Source organism: Hypomesus transpacificus, chromosome 17 (assembly GCF_021917145.1).
Source record: "Hypomesus transpacificus isolate Combined female chromosome 17, fHypTra1, whole genome shotgun sequence".
NCBI classification, from domain to species: domain Eukaryota; kingdom Metazoa; phylum Chordata; class Actinopteri; order Osmeriformes; family Osmeridae; genus Hypomesus; species Hypomesus transpacificus.
This window is the reverse complement of record NC_061076.1, coordinates 16,773,137-16,790,727: the sequence shown is the minus strand read 5'-3', so window position 1 is coordinate 16,790,727 and position 17,591 is coordinate 16,773,137. Positions and strand designations below refer to the sequence as shown.

The following is a 17,591-nucleotide window of genomic DNA, read 5'->3' as shown; positions in this document are numbered from 1 at the left end:
ACACATTCTCTTTATTTGTTCACACAGCAAAACCTGTAAGCTCACAACTAATAATTTTGCAATTAAATTTGAATGGGCATTATTGCAGTGCACTTGCATTACTGAGTCAAATATGTCAAAGCTGGTTTATCCTATTTAATTACGCTAATTGAGGCAATGGGTAACATTAACCTTTGGTGTATTATAAATAAACAGTGCCAGTTTTCATATTCATAATCAATAAGACGACATGAAAAAAGCTGAAAACAGGACTATGAACCATCTTGATAAGTTATGCTCAACTTCACCAATAGAATAATGTAAAGTGTATTTAAACACATTTATGTTAAAAACATAATGAGTTTTGTGATCTAAGTTTCAGTATTTCAAACGTGTTGTTAAAGTGTGAAAGCGGATGTCGTGCATCAGTGTTAGTCAGCGATCACACCTCAGTCTTGGGCTGATTACAGCTCAATTGTGTAATTCTGGGTAGGGAAGAAAGAAGTAATCTCATGGGCACCTTGTCAGATTAGATATGAACTGGCTCAATCTGACTGATCTCTGTTTCTACAGTGTCCAGGCTGTGCAGGACAGGTGAGGACAATCAATAGTTTCATAGATTTAATAGCTTTGCATACAGTTTTAATGTATGTTTTTCATTCTATTCAGCATCTGGCTGTGATACATATGTTTTTTGTGTTATCCTTCCAGTCAGTTTGTAGATTGTGTTATCTACCATAACTATGCTTCCTTCTGTCTCTACCTGACAGTTAGTGCCCAGATCAGACTGGTGAATGGAACAGGACATTGCTCTGGCAGAGTGGAGGTCTATTACAACAACACGTGGGGAACAGTGTGTGATGATAGCTGGGATTTGACTGATGCTGAGGTGGTGTGTAGACAGCTGGGCTGTGGAAGAGCTCTAAGTGCCCCAATAAAGGCTCACTTTGGTCAAGGCAGTGGGAAGATCTGGTTGGATGAAGTTGGATGTTCTGGTGGTGAGAACAGTCTGACACGGTGCTTACATAGTGGATATGGAGTACATGACTGTTATCATACAGAGGATGCTGGTGTTAACTGCACTGGTAAGGAAAGAGCTCAGCTCATGGCTTACTGACAGGCTTCATGGCAGCCTAGACATCTAATCTGTCCCTTCCTCCCGTAACAACAAGGTGTTTTTCTCTCAACAGACACAACACCCCATCTCTCCATCTCCCCAGCCCACTCTGCCTTCTCTCCTGGAGAGGACATCGTCTTCACCTGCTCAGTTCCAGCCCAGAACAGAACTTCAGCCACAGTTCACCTCCACAAGTCTGGATCATCCATCAGATCTGAGATGATTGGTTCAGGACAGTCCAGCACCACCTTCACCCTGCCCAGTGTGGAGCCATCAAACCAGGGGAACTACAGCTGTTGCTACCTGACTCAGATCAATGGCCAGACCATCATCAGCCCCTACAGTGACTCAGTCAGCATCACCATAGGTAATCGGCCAGTTAAACATTTCATTACATATCAGTTCAGTATTTTAATATTGTTAAAAGGATTTTGTTACTTTTACTGGTAATAAAAGGCCTTTTCTGAAGACAAACATCATGTCAACATCAGGCACCCCAGTAAGTCATCGGATAAGTGCCTGTTTCCCTTTGGGACTTATTTGGTTTTCACAATGTATGCTTCATGTTTGGTTACCCACAATGTTCGTTGTTATGTTCAGTGACCTATGCACTTTTGTAAAGCTCTCTCTTGGAAGTCGCTTTGGATAAAAGCGTCTGCTAAATGCATAAATGTAGGCCAGGTTCAAATCCAGCCTTGGCCATTTGCAGACTGCTACCCCCATCTCTCTTTCTCCCTGCCTTTCCTGTCACACTTCACTTAAAAACTGTCCAATAGAGCATGAAAAAAAACAAACAGTGATTGACAGTAAAAAAGGCTGTGTTTCTGTGTCTCCTCCCAGTGAGTCTTCCCCCGCCCAGCATCTTCCTCACCTCCTCCCAGACCCTGCCCCTCTGGTGGACCCGGGGATCAGAGATCCCCAGAGGACACAGCTTTTCCATCACCTGCTCCGTCTCCTCCCAGTATCCCGGAGGCTCCTTCTCTCTGGTCTCCTCAGGTTCCAGCAGCAACGACCCCCAGCTCGCCCTCAACCAGTCCGCCTCCTTCTCCTTCCCCAGCGCGGAGGACGCGCACCAGGGCAACTACAGCTGTGTCTACAGGGTCGAGGTCTCCGGGCGGATGTTCTCTTCCACCTCCACTGAGGAGCTCTCAGTCACTGTCAGAGGTAAGGGAAGGATGGGTTTTATCTACCATAACTATGCTTTCTTCTGTGTCTACCTGACAGTTAGTGCCCAGATCAGACTGGTGAATGGAACAGGACATTGCTCTGGCAGAGTGGAGGTCTATTACAACAACGAGTGGGGAACAGTATGTAGTGACTATTGGGGTTTGAATGATGCTAAGGTGGTGTGTAGACAGCTGGGCTGTGGAAGAGCTCTAAGTGCCCCAATAAAGGCTCACTTTGGTCAAGGCAGTGGGAAGATCTGGTTGGATGATGTTGGATGTTCTGGTGGTGAGAACAGTCTGACACAGTGCTTACATAGTGGATATGGAAAACATGACTGTAAACCTGAAGAGGATGCTGGTGTTGTCTGCACTGGTAAGGAAAGAGCTCAGCTCATGGCTTACTGACAGGCTTCATGGCAGCCTAGACATCTAATCTATCCCTTCCTCCCGTAGCAACAAGGTGTTTTTCTCTCAACAGACACAACACCCCATCTCTCCATCTCCCCAGCCCACTCTGCCTTCTCTCCTGGAGAGGACATCGTCTTCACCTGCTCAGTTCCAGCCCAGTACAGAACTTCTGTTCAGCTCCTCAGGCCTGGATCCATCAGATCTGACATGATTGGTTCAGGACTGTCCAGCTTCACTTTCACCCTGCCCAGTGTGGAGCCATCAAACCAGGGGAACTACAGCTGTCGCTACCAGACTCAGATCAATAGCCAGATCACCAGCCCCTACAGTGACTCGGTCAGCATCACCATAGGTAAGTGGCCAGTTAAACATTTCATTGCATATGAGCTCATAAAGATTTTCGATTGTTAGAAGAATATTGTTATCTTGACTGGTATTAAAAGGCCTTTTCTGAAGACAAACATCATGTCAACATCAGGCACCCCAGTAAGTCATCTGATAAGTGCCTGTATCATGTAGGCTGAGGCATTACTGCAGCGGGCCACGTTCAAATCCAGCCTGGGCCTTTGCTGCCTGCTCCCCTCCCCTCTCTCCCTGCCTTTCCTGTCACACTTCACTTAACTGTCAAATAGAGCATAAAAAATAAAAACAAAAAAACAGTGATTGACAGTAAAAAAGGCTCTTACTGTGTCTCCTCCCAGTGAGTCTTCCCCCGCCCAGCATCTCCCTCACCTCCTCCCAGACCCTGCCCCTCTGGTTGGCCCGGGGATCAGAGATCAAAGGACACAACTTCTCCATCACCTGCTCCGTCTCCTCCCAGTATCCCGGAGGCTCCTTCTCTCTGGTCTCCTCAGGTTCCAGCAGCACCGACCCCCAGCTCGCCCTCAACCAGTACGCATCCTTCTCCTTCCCCAGAGCGGAGGACGCGCACCAGGGCAACTACAGCTGTGTGTACAGGGTCGACGTCTCCGGGCGGATGTTCTCCTCCACCTCCACTGAGTTGCTCTCAGTCACTGTCAGAGGTAAGGGAAGGATGGGTTTGTTACCTGACACCTGTGTGGATTCCTTCTCCCTCAAAGGACCTTGGGATGTGTGTTTTTTAGCAGTCGGTGTAATTTAACCAGCTGCACTTCAAATAGAACGAGTACGTTCGAAATTGACGAAATTCGTTGCCTTCGTGGGAAGGCTAGCGAGATGTTTTTATGTCATGATCTAAGCTTGGCCGGGGTCTGGTCGTGTGGAGGCTGTGTCTGGTGGAGATTGAGATGGGGGTCGTTTGTCCATCCGTCGCCCACCTACAGTACCTGTCTGGTGTTTGTCTGTCCCTACACCCCCACCAGGCCTGGCAGCCTCCCTCACCCCCCTCCTGGTGTCGGTAGCTGTGGGTGTGGTCCTGCTGGTTGGCCTGGTGGCTCTTTTCCTGGTCTGCAGGAGAAGGAGAGGAAGACACACTCTCCCGAAGACCAACTTTAGAATGCGTAAGCAGAGTAAGCGTCTATCTCCATGGTTTTTTGGTTATCTCGTCGACATGCTGGAAATCTCCATACCTAAGAAGCCAACCTCTCTCCATTTAGACCCTGTAACCGTCTCAAATACTGCACCTGCTGCCATGTTAACCATTTAGGTGACGCGAACCAATATGGAGGCAGAACGGCAGTAGGGGATGAAGAGGAGGAAGAGGAGAACGACTATGTCAGTGCTGAGGACGACTACGTGAATGTGGAGGGCTTGACCTGTCAAGACGACGATGAAGATCAATTCAACAACCAGACGTACGTTAAGATCCCATATAGTCTGTTCAACCTGTCACGACTAAACAGATCTTAAAGACACATTAGATACAGTGCCCTCCAAAAGTATTGGAACAGTGAGGCCAATTCCTTTATTTTTGCTGTAGACTGAAAACATTTGGGCTTGACATCAAACGATGAATGTGAAACCAGAGATCAACGTTTCAGCTTTTATTTCCAGGTATTTACATCAGGATCTGATGCACAAATTAGAAAATATCACCTTTTTGTTCGAACCCACCCATTTGTCACGTGAGCAAAAGTATTGGAACATATGACTGACAGGTGTGTTTTGTTGCCCAGGTGTGTCCTATTACATACATTATTCAATCAATAAATACCACTGAATGTCTACACTCAGGTTCAGATTGGGTAAGATAGGTTTTGTCTATGCAGACTGTATTCAGAGGTGAAAACAACATGAAAACCAGAGCGCTGTCTTTGGGTGAAAAACAAGCAATTGTGAGTCTTAGAGAAGATGGAAAATCAATCAGAGCCATTGCAGAAACATTGGCCATAGCCAGTACAACCATTTGGAATGTCCTGAAGAAGAAGAAAACTACTGGTGTACTAAGTAACAGACGTCGAACAGGTAGACCAAGGAAAACATCAGCAGTTGATGACAGAAACATTGTGAGAGCTGTAAAGAAAGACCCTAAAACAACTGTTAGTGAGATCAGCAACAACCTCCAGATGGCAGGAGTGAAGGTATCACTATCTACTGTTCGCAGAAGACTTCATGAACAAAAGTACAAGGGCTACACCAGAAGATGCAAACCACTCATTAGCAAGAAGAATAGGAAGGCCAGGCTGGAATTTGCCAAAAAGTACAGAGATGAACCTCAAAAATTCTGGGACAAAGTTTTATGGACTGATGAGACAAAGATTAACTTTTACCAAAGTGATGGAAAGGCTAAAGTTTGGAGAAAGAAAGGAACTGCTCATGATCCCAAACACACAAGCTCATCTGTGAAACACGGTGGAGGTAATGTCATGGCTTGGGCTTGCATGGCTTCTTCTAGGACGGGCTCATTAATCTTCATTGAGGATGTAACACATGATGGCAGCAGCAAAATGAACTCGGAAGTCTACAGAAACATTTTGTCTGCCAATTTAAGGAAAGATGCAACCAAACTGATTGGCAGAGCCTTCATCATGCAGCAAGATAACGACCCAAAACACACTGCCAAAACAACAAAGGAGTTCATCAGGGGCAAGAAATGGAAGGTATTAGACTGGCCAAGTCAATCTCCAGACTTAAACCCTATAGAGCATGCATTTTACCTGCTTAAGAGGAGACTGAAGGGAGGAACCCCACAAAACAAACAACAACTGAAAGAGGCTGCAGTGAAAGCCTGGGAAAGCATCAAAAAGGAAGAATGCAAAAGTTTGGTGACGTCAATGGGTCACAGACTTGCTGCAGTTATTGAAAGCAAAGGATTTGCAACTAAATATTAAGTCTTATTCACTTAAATATGTTTTAAGTATATCTGTTCCAATACTTTTGCTCACATGACAAATGGGTGGATTCAAACAAAATGTGATATTTTCTTAGTTGTGCATCAGATCCTGATGTAAATACCTGGAAATAAAAGCTGAAACGTTGATCTCTGGTCTCACGTTCATTATTTGATGTCAAGCCCAAATGTTTTCAGTCTACAGCAAAAATAAAGGAATTCGCCTCACTGTTCCAATACTTTTGGAGGGCACTGTACATCGGTGACAGAATATGTAACTGTAATCACAGTCAGAGTGACTGATTTGAACACAACACCTTTGATATGTCTTATGTTTATCTTAAGGGACTGCAAAGATTTAGGTACCATGAACCAATATGCGGAAGAGGCATCTGATGAAGAGGAAGATCATGACGATAATGACTATGAAAGTGTTGATGATGTTTCTGAGGGGAATGTTTCTGAAGCCAAGAACCAACATGGAACCATCAATGATGAAGAAGATTGTGATGATGATGACTATGAAAATGTTGATGGTTCTGAGGAGAATGTTTCTGATGCCAAGGACCAACATGGATCCATTGATGAGGAAGAGGATAGTGATGATGATGATGACTATGTAAATGTTGATATTTCTGAGGAGAATTTTGATGGCATACAATATTAGTTCTTTTGAATAGTGTACATGACTGAACATTGTGTTAAATCCGCAATATTTGCAGATATGCCAGACTTCAGATGTGTACATTTGAGATTGCTATTTGAGGGAATAGGTTTTTAAATATTTGTCCATATGAATTTCAACAAGCAAATGGATGCCCAAAAAAGAGCCCTACTAAAGCAGACTTGGCAAATTTCCACGTTTGTCAAACAGGCCCATGTAGGGACATTTCTAATGGATCCACTGTTTTACAGCTTGTGGTGTGATGTGGAGGTTTCCAACATACTGCCTATGTCACACGAGCAGAGGTCCGAAATCCATTTGAATTTTAAAGGCTGATGTAAATTACGTTCATCAGTAGTGAATGGTTATGTCACAACGTATGTCACAAAAGTTGGTCATTTGCATTGTCTGATAAAGCGCAATATAGCACATTGCATCAATTGTTTTAAAGCGTGTAATTTGCTACATAATCTTTATCCAGATCCTCGCGCAACCGAAAGATAAGGGCTGTTCAAACCGAACTGAAATATGTTTCCCGATTACAAAAGCTGAAGCGGTAAGAGAACCCCGTTTTGAGTACCCCATATTTCATGTATGCATTCATAGGCTATTGTAGACAGCTAAGTATTTATCGCATTAAATGTAACCGATCATGAAGGACTGAATAAGTATGTCTATACTTGTGATTTGAAAAGACCCTGCCCCTCTGGTTGGCCCGGGGATCAGAGATCAGAGGACACGGCTTCTCCATCACCTGCTCCGTCTCCTCCCAGTATCCCGGAGGCTCCTTCTCTTTGCTCTCCTCAGGTTCCAGCAGCACCGACCCCCAGCTCGCCCTCAACCAGTCCGCCTCCTTCTCCTTCCCCAGCGCGGAGGACGCGCACCAGGGCAACTACAGCTGTGTGTACAGGGTCGAGGTCTCCGGGCGGATGTTCTCCTCCACCTCCACTGAGGAGCTCTCAGTCACTGTCAGAGGTAAGGCAAGGATGGCTTTGTTACCTGACACCTGTGTGGATTCCTTCTCCCTCCAAGGACCTTGGAAGGTGTGTTTTTTAGCAGTCTGTGAAATTTAACCAGCTGCACTTCCAATAGAACGAATACTTTTGCGTTTTGAAATTTGTTGTCTTCTTTGGAAGTCTAGCGAGATGTTTGTGTGTCATGAATTATCGAAGCTTGGCAGGGGTCTGGTGCTGTGGAGGCTGTGTCTGGTGGAGATTGAGATGGGGGTCGTTTGTCCATCCGTCGCCCACCTACAGTACCTGTCTGGTGTTTGTCTGTCCCTACACCCCCACCAGGCCTGGCAGCCTCCCTCACCCCCCTCCTGGTGTCGGTAGCTGTGGGTGTGGTCCTGCTGGTTGGCCTGGTGGCTCTTTTCCTGGTCTGCAGGAGAAGGAGAGGAAGACACACTCTCCCGAAGACCAGCTTTAGAATGCATAAGCTAAGCAAACGTCCATTTCCACTGTGTTTGGTTATTTTGTCGACGTGCTGGACATCTCCATACCTAAGAAGCCAACCCAGGGCCGGTCCTTGCTACAGGCGACATAGGCAGCCGCCTAGGGTGGCATGAAGAGGGGAGCGGCATTTTACGAAGTGCCTCCATTAATTAACCCTCCCGCACTACCAGCAAAGGGCGCCACGTCATATGTCCGTGTTGTGGTTGGGGGGGCGGCAGCCCCAGGGGGAGGGGGGCGGCACACCGATTTGCGCCCCTGGGGGGGGGGGGGGGGGGGGGGTGCTGGTGATAAATCTTGCCTAGGGCGCCAAATGTGCTAGGACCGATACTGAGCCAACCTCTCTCCATTTAAACACTGTGGTTACGCGAACCAATATGGAGGCAGAATGGCAGTAGACATCCATATTGACTGACCACCCCCCTGTATCTGCATGAAATGGTTTGGTCCTGCCTTAAGGACATTTTGTATGGTGGCTTTTAATCATGCATCAAATAGTGAACTGAATACTGTATGCAGACTTGCATGTACAAATAATCATGAGTAAATATTGTGCTAGTACTAGTATTGAACTACATGGTCCAAGACAGTTGCAAGCCTTTAATCAGAGTTATGTAAAGCTCTTGATGGGACAGTTGGGTCCTAGAGATGTGGTGACAACCGCTGCGTAGAGGGGGCCCAATTGGATTTTTTTGTCAAGGGGCCAAAATTCCTGGCAGCGCCCCTGTGTGCAACATCCATTACTCCTCTTCCTCCACCTCGCTTCACTACTCCTCCACCTCACCTCACTACTCCTCCTCCTCCTCGCCTCACTGCTCCTCTTCCTCCACCTCGTCTCACTACCCCTCTTCCTCCACCTCGCCTCACTACTCCTCTTCCTCCACCTCGCCTCACTACTCCTCCACCTCGCCTCACTACTCCTCCTCCACCTCGCCTCACTACTCCTCCTCCCTCCACCTCGCCTCACTACTCCTCCTCCTTCTCGCCTCACTACTCTTCTTCCTCCACCCCACCTCACTACTCCTCCTCCTCCACCCCACCTCACTACTCCTCCTCTTACACCTCGCCTCATTACTCCTCCTCCTCCACCTCGCCTCCCTACTCCTCCAGCTCCACCCCGCCTCACTCCTCCTCCTCCTCCACCACCGTGAGGTATTGCCTCATCTACAGAACATTTTCAAAAACGAATGGTGACGGAAGGATGAGAAGGAGTCTTCTGCCACATGGACGTTCTTGCATGGGATTCCACACAGGCAGAACATGCAGTCATTTAGCAGACGAGATGTGGTGGGATCTGTACCCACCTAGGATCCCGTTTGCTTCGACAACAGAAGTGGAAACAAATAACTTTATAATTTCAAATGATATCTAGTCAATCTGTTAAACAGTGTTGTGTGGTTCAGTGAGTGCTGTTGGCTGTGTTGCGTCTTTGCTCTCCGCAGCTTCACTTGTTGTAAACCACCCAATCAGCGCACAGCTCATCTAAATATTCATGAACGTACCATAAAAGGGAGAAGACCTCTAGTTTTATTCCAGGGTTTTCAGACCCCCTTAACATTAATACATTTACATTACATTTATTCATTTAGCAGACGCTTTTATCCAAAGCGACTTCCAAGAGAGAGCTTTACAAAGTGCATAGGTCACTGATAATAACAACAAGATAGCCCCACAGCATTGCGGGTGGTCAAAAACAAGAAGTACATATTGTGAACAACCAAAAAACAGTGCTAAAGGGAAGAAACCATAAGAGCATGTAGTTAAACAAGTTAAATTACACAACATTAATCTCTAAGTGCAGGTGTACCTGTAGGAAAGCAATAAAAATAGGATTAACTAAAATAGAATACAACAGTTTAAACCAGCTACCACTAACCAACAAGAGCAACAGTCTAAGCAAGAGTCATTGTGATCCTTGAGGAAACTAGCGTTGGGTTCAGCAAACCATTCCTAAGTACCATTGTACTCCCGGAACAAGTGCGTCTTGAGCCTTCTCTTGAAGGTGGAGAGACAGTCCGTGTCTCTGATGGAGGTGGGGAGTTGATTCCACCACTGGGGTGCCAGGCAGGAGAAGAGCTTGTGCTGGGACCGGGCGGTCTTGAGAGGTGGGACCACCAGGCGGTTGTCTGAAGAAGACCGTAGGTGGCGGGTGGGGGTGTAAGGCTGCAGGAGAGACTTGATGTAGTCGGGTGCAGTCCCGTTCACTGCTCGGAAGGTCAGTACCAGGGTCTTGAATCTGATGCGGGCCGTTAGAGCGCCCATTTAATGCTAAGCGCACCACCCCGCCACACATCCTTCATAGCACAGACAGAGTGCATCCATGTGTTGAAGTAGCAGAGATGTACATGTGATACAGGCTGTAGTTATGGGTTATGAGTTGGAGCAAAGTGACATTATGCATCCTTATTCTGCAAAAAGTCTGAAACAGGAAAGGGCATCTTCTCTCGATAGCAAACTGCAGGCCATTTCCTTAGAGACTGTAGATGAAAAAAAGGAAGCTTAGTTTGTGGTGTGTACATTTATACAAGCCTTAGCAGAGTGGGTTCCTGTTTCTAGGAAAATAGTCTGTAACTTAGATCTTCGTATAATCATCTGTCATCAAGATGTTTAGACACCTTCTCTCTGTGATAATAGGTGAGTTTGGGGATTGTAAATGTTTTGTATCATACTGTTTCCTGTAACCTCCCTTTTGTCCAAATGTTGGCTATTTTATTTACTAATGTCATCAAAGGCACCTCAGAAACTAACTTGCAACTCCTACGGTTTCAGAACAACAGTAAAACTTCTGTTGCAGTGCACTTGCATTACTGAGTCAAATGTTTCAAAGCTGGTTCATCCTATTTAAATAGTCTAAATGAGGCAATGGGTAACATTAACTTTTGGTGTATAAATGTCTAGATGGTGTGTACCCTTTAGTCAGACAAATAACCGTTATAAATAAACAGTGCCAGTTTTCATGTACATAATCAATAAGACGACATGAAAAAAGCTGAAAACAGGACTATGAACCATCTTGATAAACTATGCTCAACTTCACCAATAGAGTAATGTAAAGTGTATTTAAACACATGTATGTTAAAAACATAATGGGTTTTGTGATCTAACTTTCAGTATTTCAAAAGTGTTGTTAAAATGTAAAAGCCGATGTTGTGCATCAGTATAATTCACATCACAGTCTTGGGCTGATTACCGCTCAAATTAATAATTCTTGGGAGGGAAGAAAGAAGTAATCTCATGGGCGCCTTGTCAGATTAGATATGAACTGGCTTAATCTGACTGATCTCTGTCTCTACAGTGTCCGGGCTTTTCAGAACAGGTGAGGACAATCAATAGTTTTGTAGATGCAATAACTTTGCATACAGTTTTTAATGTATGTTTTTCTGTCTCTTCAGCATCTGGCTGTGTTATACTTCCAGTCTGTTTGTAGATTGTGTTATCTACCATAACTATGCTTCCTTCTGTCTCTACCTGACAGTTAGTGGCCAGATCAGACTGGTGAATGGAACAGGACATTGCTCTGGCAGAGTGGAGGTCTATTACAACAACGAGTGGGGAACAGTGTGTGATGATAGCTGGTATTTGAAAGATGCTGAGGTGGTGTGTAGACAGCTGGGCTGTGGAAGAGCTCTAAGTGCCCCAGGAAATGCTCACTTTGGTCGTGGCAGTGGGAAGATCTGGTTGGATGATGTTGGATGTTCTGGTGGTGAGAACAGTCTGACACAGTGCTCACATGATGGATATGGAAAACATAACTGTAAACCTGAAGAGGATGCTGGTGTTGTCTGCACTGGTAAGGAAAAAGCTCAGCTCATGGCTTACTGACAGGCTTCATGACAGCCTACTAGACATCTAATCTATCCCTTCCTCCCGTAGCAACAAGGTGTTTTTCTCTCAACAGACACAACACCCCATCTCTCCATCTCCCCAGCCCACTCTGCCTTCTCTCCTGGAGAGGACATCCTCTTCACCTGCTCAGTTCCGTCCCAGAACAGAACTTCTGTTCAGCTCCTCAGGCCTGGATCCATCAGATCTGACATGATTGGTTCAGGACAGTCCAGCACCACCTTCACCCTGCCCAGTGTGGAGCCATCAAACCAGGGGAACTACAGCTGTCGCTACCAGACTCAGATCAATGGCCAGATCACCAGCCCCTACAGTGACTCAGTCAGCATCACCATAGGTAAGTGGCCAGTTAACAGCTCATGAAGGTTTTCGAAGAATATTGTAACTTTTTCTAGTAATAAAAGGACTTTTCTGAAGACAAACATCATGTCAACATCAGGCACCCCAGTAAGTCATCAGATAAGTGCCTGTATCATGTAGGCTGAGGCATTACTGCAGCGGGCCAGGTTCAGATCCAGCCTGGTCCCTTTGCTGCCTGCTCCCCTCCCCTCTCTCTCCCTGCCTTTCCTGTCACACTTCACTTAAAAAATGTCCAATAGGCATGAAAAATTGTCCCCAAATATAAAACCCCCCAAAAAAGGTGATTGACTGTAAAGGCTGTGTTTCTGTGTCTCCTCCCAGTGAGTCTTCCCACGCCCAGCATCTCCCTCACCTCCTCCCAGACCCTGCCCCTCTGGTTGGCCCGGGGATCAGAGATCAAAGGACACGGCTTCTCCATCACCTGCTCCGTCTCCTCCCAGTATCCCGGAGGCTCCTTCTCTCTGGTCTCCTCAGGTTCCAGCAGCCCCGACCCCCAGCCCGCCCTCAACCAGTCTGCCTCCTTCTCCTTCCCCAGCGCGGAGGACGCGCACCAGGGCAACTACAGCTGTGTGTACAGGGTCGACGTCTCCGGGCGGATGTTCTCCTCCACCTCCACTGAGGAGCTCTCAGTCACTGTCAGAGGTAAGGCAAGGATGGCTTTGTTACCTGACACCTGTGTGGATTCCTTCTCCCTCAAAGGACCTTGGGATGTGTGTTTTTTAGCAGTCGGTGTAATTTAACCAGCTGCACTTCAAATAGAACGAGTACGTTCGAAATTGACGAAATTCGTTGCCTTCGTGGGAAGGCTAGCGAGATGTTTTTATGTCATGATCTAAGCTTGGCCGGGGTCTGGTCGTGTGGAGGCTGTGTCTGGTGGAGATTGAGATGGGGGTTGTTTGTCCATCCGTCGCCCACCTACAGTACCTGTCTGGTGTTTGTCTGTCCCTATACCCCCACCAGGCCTGGCAGCCTCCCTCACCCCCCTCCTGGTGTCGGTAGCTGTGGGTGTGGTCCTGCTGGTTGGCCTGGTGGCTCTTTTCCTGGTCTGCAGGAAAAGGAGAGGAAGACACACTCTCCCGAAGACCAACTTTAGAATGCGTAAGCAGAGTAAGCGTCTATCTCCACAGTGTTTTGGTTATCTCGTCGACATGCTGGAAATCTCCATACCTAAGAAGCCAACTTCTCTCCATTTAGACCCTGTAACCGTCTCAAATACTGCACCTGGCTGCCATGTTAACCATTTAGGTGACACGAACCAATATGGAGGCAGAACGGCAGTAGGGGATGGAGAGGAGGAAGAGGAGAACGACTATGTCAGTGCTGAGGACGACTACGTGAATGTGGAGGGCTTGACCTGTCAAGACGACGATGAAGATGAATTCAACGACCAGACGTACGTTAAGATCCCATAGTCTGTTCAACCTGTCACGACTAAACAGATCTTAAAGACACATTAGATTTATCCATGACAGAATGTGTAACTGTAATCAGTTCAAGTCTTTTATTTGTCAGATGCACAGAACAACACAAGGTTAGACTGGGCACTGAAATTCTTAAGACAAGACAACGCAAGCACCTGACATAACATAACATAAAAGTACACGGAACAAATTTACATCTATGCTGAGCTTAGATAAGTGAACTTCCTGAATATACAGATTGCAATAAATAAACGACTATACTAACCCTAACACTAAAACTAAAAACTAAAATTACAGATAACAATAAATAGTACGCTATACTAACCCTAATGCACAACAAAAAACCTGTTTCAACCCTATAACCTATCTAACCTAAGTGGAGTGCAGTGCAATAGTGCAAATTTGCAGATCAGTGACTATGTCAATGACAAAACAGGAGCCTGGTGGCGAGGTAATCACAGTCAGTGACTGATTTGAACACAACACCTTTGACATGTCTTTTGTTTGTCTTAAGGGACCGCAAAGGTTCAGGTACCATGAACCAATATGCGGAAGAGGCATCTGATGAAAAGGAAGATCATGACGATAATGACTATGAAAGTGTTGATGATGTTTCTGAGGGGAATGTTTCTGAAGCCAAGAACCAACATGGAACAATCAATGATGAAGAAGATTGTGATGATGATGACTATGAAAATGTTGATATTTTTGAGGAGAAGGTTTCTGATGCCAAGCACCAACATGGAACCATTAATGAGGAAGAGGATAGTGATGATGATGATGACTATGTAAATGTTGATATTTCTGAGGAGAATGTTGATGGCATACAATATTAGTTCTTATGAATAGTGTACATGACTGGACATTGTGTTAAATCTGCAATATTTGCAGATATGCCAGACTTCAGATGTGTACATTTGAGATTGCTATTTGAGGGAATAGGTTTCAAAGATTTGGCCATTTGAATCTCAACAAGCAAATGGATGCCCCCCCCCCCCCCCCCCCCCCCCCCCTATAGCAGACTTGGCAAATCTTCACGTTTGTCAAACAGGCCCATTTAGGGACATTTCTAATGGATCCACTGTCTTACAGCGTGTGGTGTGATGTGGAGGTTTCCAACATACTGCCTATGTCACACGAGCAAAAAAAGCAGGGTAATCTGGTTTAGGCATATCATTATCTAAAGGAGCCACTAGTTGGCGCTGATTGCAATGATGTTATCGAGCTTGCTTCGGCAGGTGTTTTTTGGGATATAAACGACACATGTAGACTGGGACTTTAAGTTAATAAACCACCCGCGTTCTAGACCTTCCCTGGTAATTGGGGGAGTCAGATGGCTGAGCGGTGAGGGAGTCGGGCTAGTAATCAGAAGGTTGCCGGATCGATTCCCCGCCGCGCCACATGATGTTGTGTCCTTGGGCAAGGCACTTCACCCTACTTGCCTCGGGGGAATGTCCCTGTACTTACTGTAAGTCGAGCGTCTGCCAAATGACTAAATGTAAATGTTAATGTAATTATTTCATCTCACATGTGTTCCTTTGGAGATATTACAGTCTGTTACTTTTAAATCTACAATTCTGCGTGTGAAGTGTTGAATCTGCATTTGTGGATCGTCTAATAGACTCGTTCAATCCTTCTTCTAATTAGTAATTTTTAGACATTCTTTTCGGTCTTTTCCCATCGACACACAAATAGCCCCCCCCCCCCCCCTTTCAAGAGTGACCTCCGGAAGGGGGCAGTGTAACACAACAGAGAACAACAGTTGTTCTCTGCATGGCTGTGTAATGCATTCAGAGATTTCGCTCCGTTGGGGCGATATCTATGGCTGGACAAGAGGGATCGCCTGCTGATGGTGGGTCTTCGACAGAAAGTAAAAATCCCTTGAAATTCTCTTACTTGCTTAACAGTGAGATATCATGCCAGCTAGCTAATAACATTTGTAACTTTGACAAATAACTAATTTGCAAGAACCAAAGTAGTAGGCATGTTTTTATGACCAGTTACAATCACTTCTCTTAGCAAAGTTACACATTTTATTAGATAGCTGGTTTGCTATCTCACAGGCCATATTGCAGGTTAAACACCACTGTTGATTGATGGGTACATGAAGCACTCAAGATATGTATATCATTTAAAATGTCTCAGAATGGTGTCTCAAAATGGTGTTAATGACCAGGTTTTGACGTTTGTGGTGTTAGCATTAGCATATTAGCGCAATTCGGTGATGACGTCACGTTGGGGAGTTGTGGAGGAGAGTAGCCTCAGACTAGCACTAGAGCTATGGGGACTGACTGGGATGAGGAAGAGGTGGAGCAGACTAGCCTCAGGCTAGCACTAGAGCTATGGGGACTGACTGGGATGAGGAAGAGGTGGCAAGAACCACTAATATGTATGATGGCCCACAGCCATATAATTTCGAATTCCAAATAGACGTGAGAGGGCAAATGAGGAATTGTTGATGTAACAGGTGTGAACCGGTGAAACTCACTCCTCAAGTATGTAACAGGCCACCCGCGTCAATGAATAGCTAGCTCTTCTTTGGCGTAGCTGGTAGTGGTCGGGCTTGGCAAGTCAGAGGTTGTGCGTTCGAGCCCAGCGAGTGGCGAACGACACCTTGTTGTGACGGAGCGTGGCTACGTCTGTTACATAGCTCAATCATGCAAACAAACTGAAGCAGTGATGACGGAACAGCATCTTCTAGGCACCCATCATGGAATGTGCCATTCCACTGTGATTTGTGTGGAAGCATTTCACGAGACCAGCCAAGCATGCACTGTGGTACTTCAGTTCCTGCGCCACCACATCTCCAGCACACAGTTTGGCAAGCAGCTTTCCACTCCAATCTTTGCACACTTGTTGTCTCTCTTGTTCAGTTTCATGGTCATAGTTTGTCTAAAGTCATCCAGATCATCCCCCTCCGCCTCACATATGAAACGTTATATCCGTTTGGGGTCTGACACTTTTGTGGTATTTTGCTTCTGCCGCTGCTGCTGTTCTCATCCGTCGCAGGAGACGTTTTCTTTTCTGACCTTAGTAACTTAGTGTTGCTGAACAGAAGCCTGCTAGCATGGTACTGTGCTTGACATCTCCTCAGGGTTGCCTCTATCCCACTGCCATCATCAAGCCTTCGTGGGTCCATCTTGATCGGTCCATTCACTGCATGAAAGAGAGGAATATTCCACCCTAAGACACTGCATGAAATAGAGGAATATTCCACCCTAAGACACTGCATGAAAGAGAGGAATATTCCACCCTAAGACACTGCATGAAATAGAGGAATATTCCACCCTAAGACACTGCATGAAATAGAGGAATATTCCACCCTAAGACACTGCATGAAAGAGAGGAATATTCCACCCTAAGACACTGCATGAAAGAGAGGAATATTCCACCCTAAGACACTGCATGAAAGAGAGGAATATTCCACCCTAAGACACTGCATGAAATAGAGGAATATTCCACCCTAAGACACTGCATGAAATAGAGGAATATTCCACCCTAAGACACTGCATGAAAGAGAGGAATATTCCACCCTAAGAGGAATTTGCAAGTGAAGATGTGAGGCATTTGCTGTTCTCTGTTTGACAGATGCAACACTTGGTCCAGTTGGTCTGCCATGATGCAGTCTAACATTTGGTGTTTGTAGCCATTCTGATGACCAGGGCCAAGGGTTTATCCTTTTACCAACCTGTATCATGGGCACTCCTCTATGGGATACAACTAGGTTCATGCATGTCTGCCCTACACCTAGCCCGATCGTTCATCCAATGTCATTTAAGTCCTGTGCGATCTGTACACCATCCAGATAACTTTGAAACCCCATTATCCTTGTCTTGGCTCTCCCGCGCTGGCATCTCCTGTCAATTCAGGTGCGGTTGCTTAACAGGTCCGTGGGGTAGGTTAAGCAACATTTGGGACACTAAGTATGAGATGCA

The 17,591-nt window shown here is 45.9% G+C and overlaps 2 protein-coding genes across 2 annotated transcripts; both read left to right on the top strand.

The window, feature by feature from the left end:
* Nucleotides 1-756: 756 nt before the first annotated feature.
* On the top strand, nucleotides 757-7,474 carry LOC124479616 (titin-like). The gene is made up of 9 exons (XM_047038443.1): nucleotides 757-1,064; nucleotides 1,170-1,463; nucleotides 1,937-2,260; nucleotides 2,741-3,022; nucleotides 3,372-3,692; nucleotides 4,011-4,157; nucleotides 4,295-4,442; nucleotides 6,263-7,137; nucleotides 7,277-7,474. The coding sequence occupies exons 2-8, from the start codon at nucleotides 1,316-1,318 to the stop codon at nucleotides 6,582-6,584; spliced, it is 1,692 nt and encodes a 563-aa protein (XP_046894399.1). The 5' UTR covers nucleotides 757-1,064; nucleotides 1,170-1,315; the 3' UTR covers nucleotides 6,585-7,137; nucleotides 7,277-7,474.
* Nucleotides 7,475-10,576: 3,102 nt separating this feature from the next.
* On the top strand, nucleotides 10,577-14,647 carry LOC124479619. The gene is made up of 8 exons (XM_047038447.1): nucleotides 10,577-10,666; nucleotides 11,328-11,348; nucleotides 11,508-11,822; nucleotides 11,931-12,212; nucleotides 12,557-12,877; nucleotides 13,196-13,342; nucleotides 13,430-13,628; nucleotides 14,171-14,647. The coding sequence occupies exons 1-8, from the start codon at nucleotides 10,636-10,638 to the stop codon at nucleotides 14,490-14,492; spliced, it is 1,638 nt and encodes a 545-aa protein (XP_046894403.1). The 5' UTR covers nucleotides 10,577-10,635; the 3' UTR covers nucleotides 14,493-14,647.
* The last annotated feature ends 2,944 nt before the right edge of the window (nucleotides 14,648-17,591 follow it).

Bases quoted from the DNA above. Each gene is read 5' to 3' on its own strand.
- LOC124479616 (XM_047038443.1), top strand. From the start codon at position 1,316: ATGATTGGTTCAGGACAGTCCAGCACCACCTTCACCCTGCCCAGTGTG. The intron at 2,261-2,740 runs GTAAGGGAAGGA...TTCTCTCAACAG, and splicing joins GCTCTCAGTCACTGTCAGAG to ACACAACACCCCATCTCTCC. The intron at 3,693-4,010 runs GTAAGGGAAGGA...CACCCCCACCAG, and splicing joins GCTCTCAGTCACTGTCAGAG to GCCTGGCAGCCTCCCTCACC.
- LOC124479619 (XM_047038447.1), top strand. From the start codon at position 10,636: ATGTTTAGACACCTTCTCTCTGTGATAATAG. The intron at 10,667-11,327 runs GTGAGTTTGGGG...CTGTCTCTACAG, and splicing joins CCTTCTCTCTGTGATAATAG to TGTCCGGGCTTTTCAGAACA. The intron at 12,878-13,195 runs GTAAGGCAAGGA...TACCCCCACCAG, and splicing joins GCTCTCAGTCACTGTCAGAG to GCCTGGCAGCCTCCCTCACC.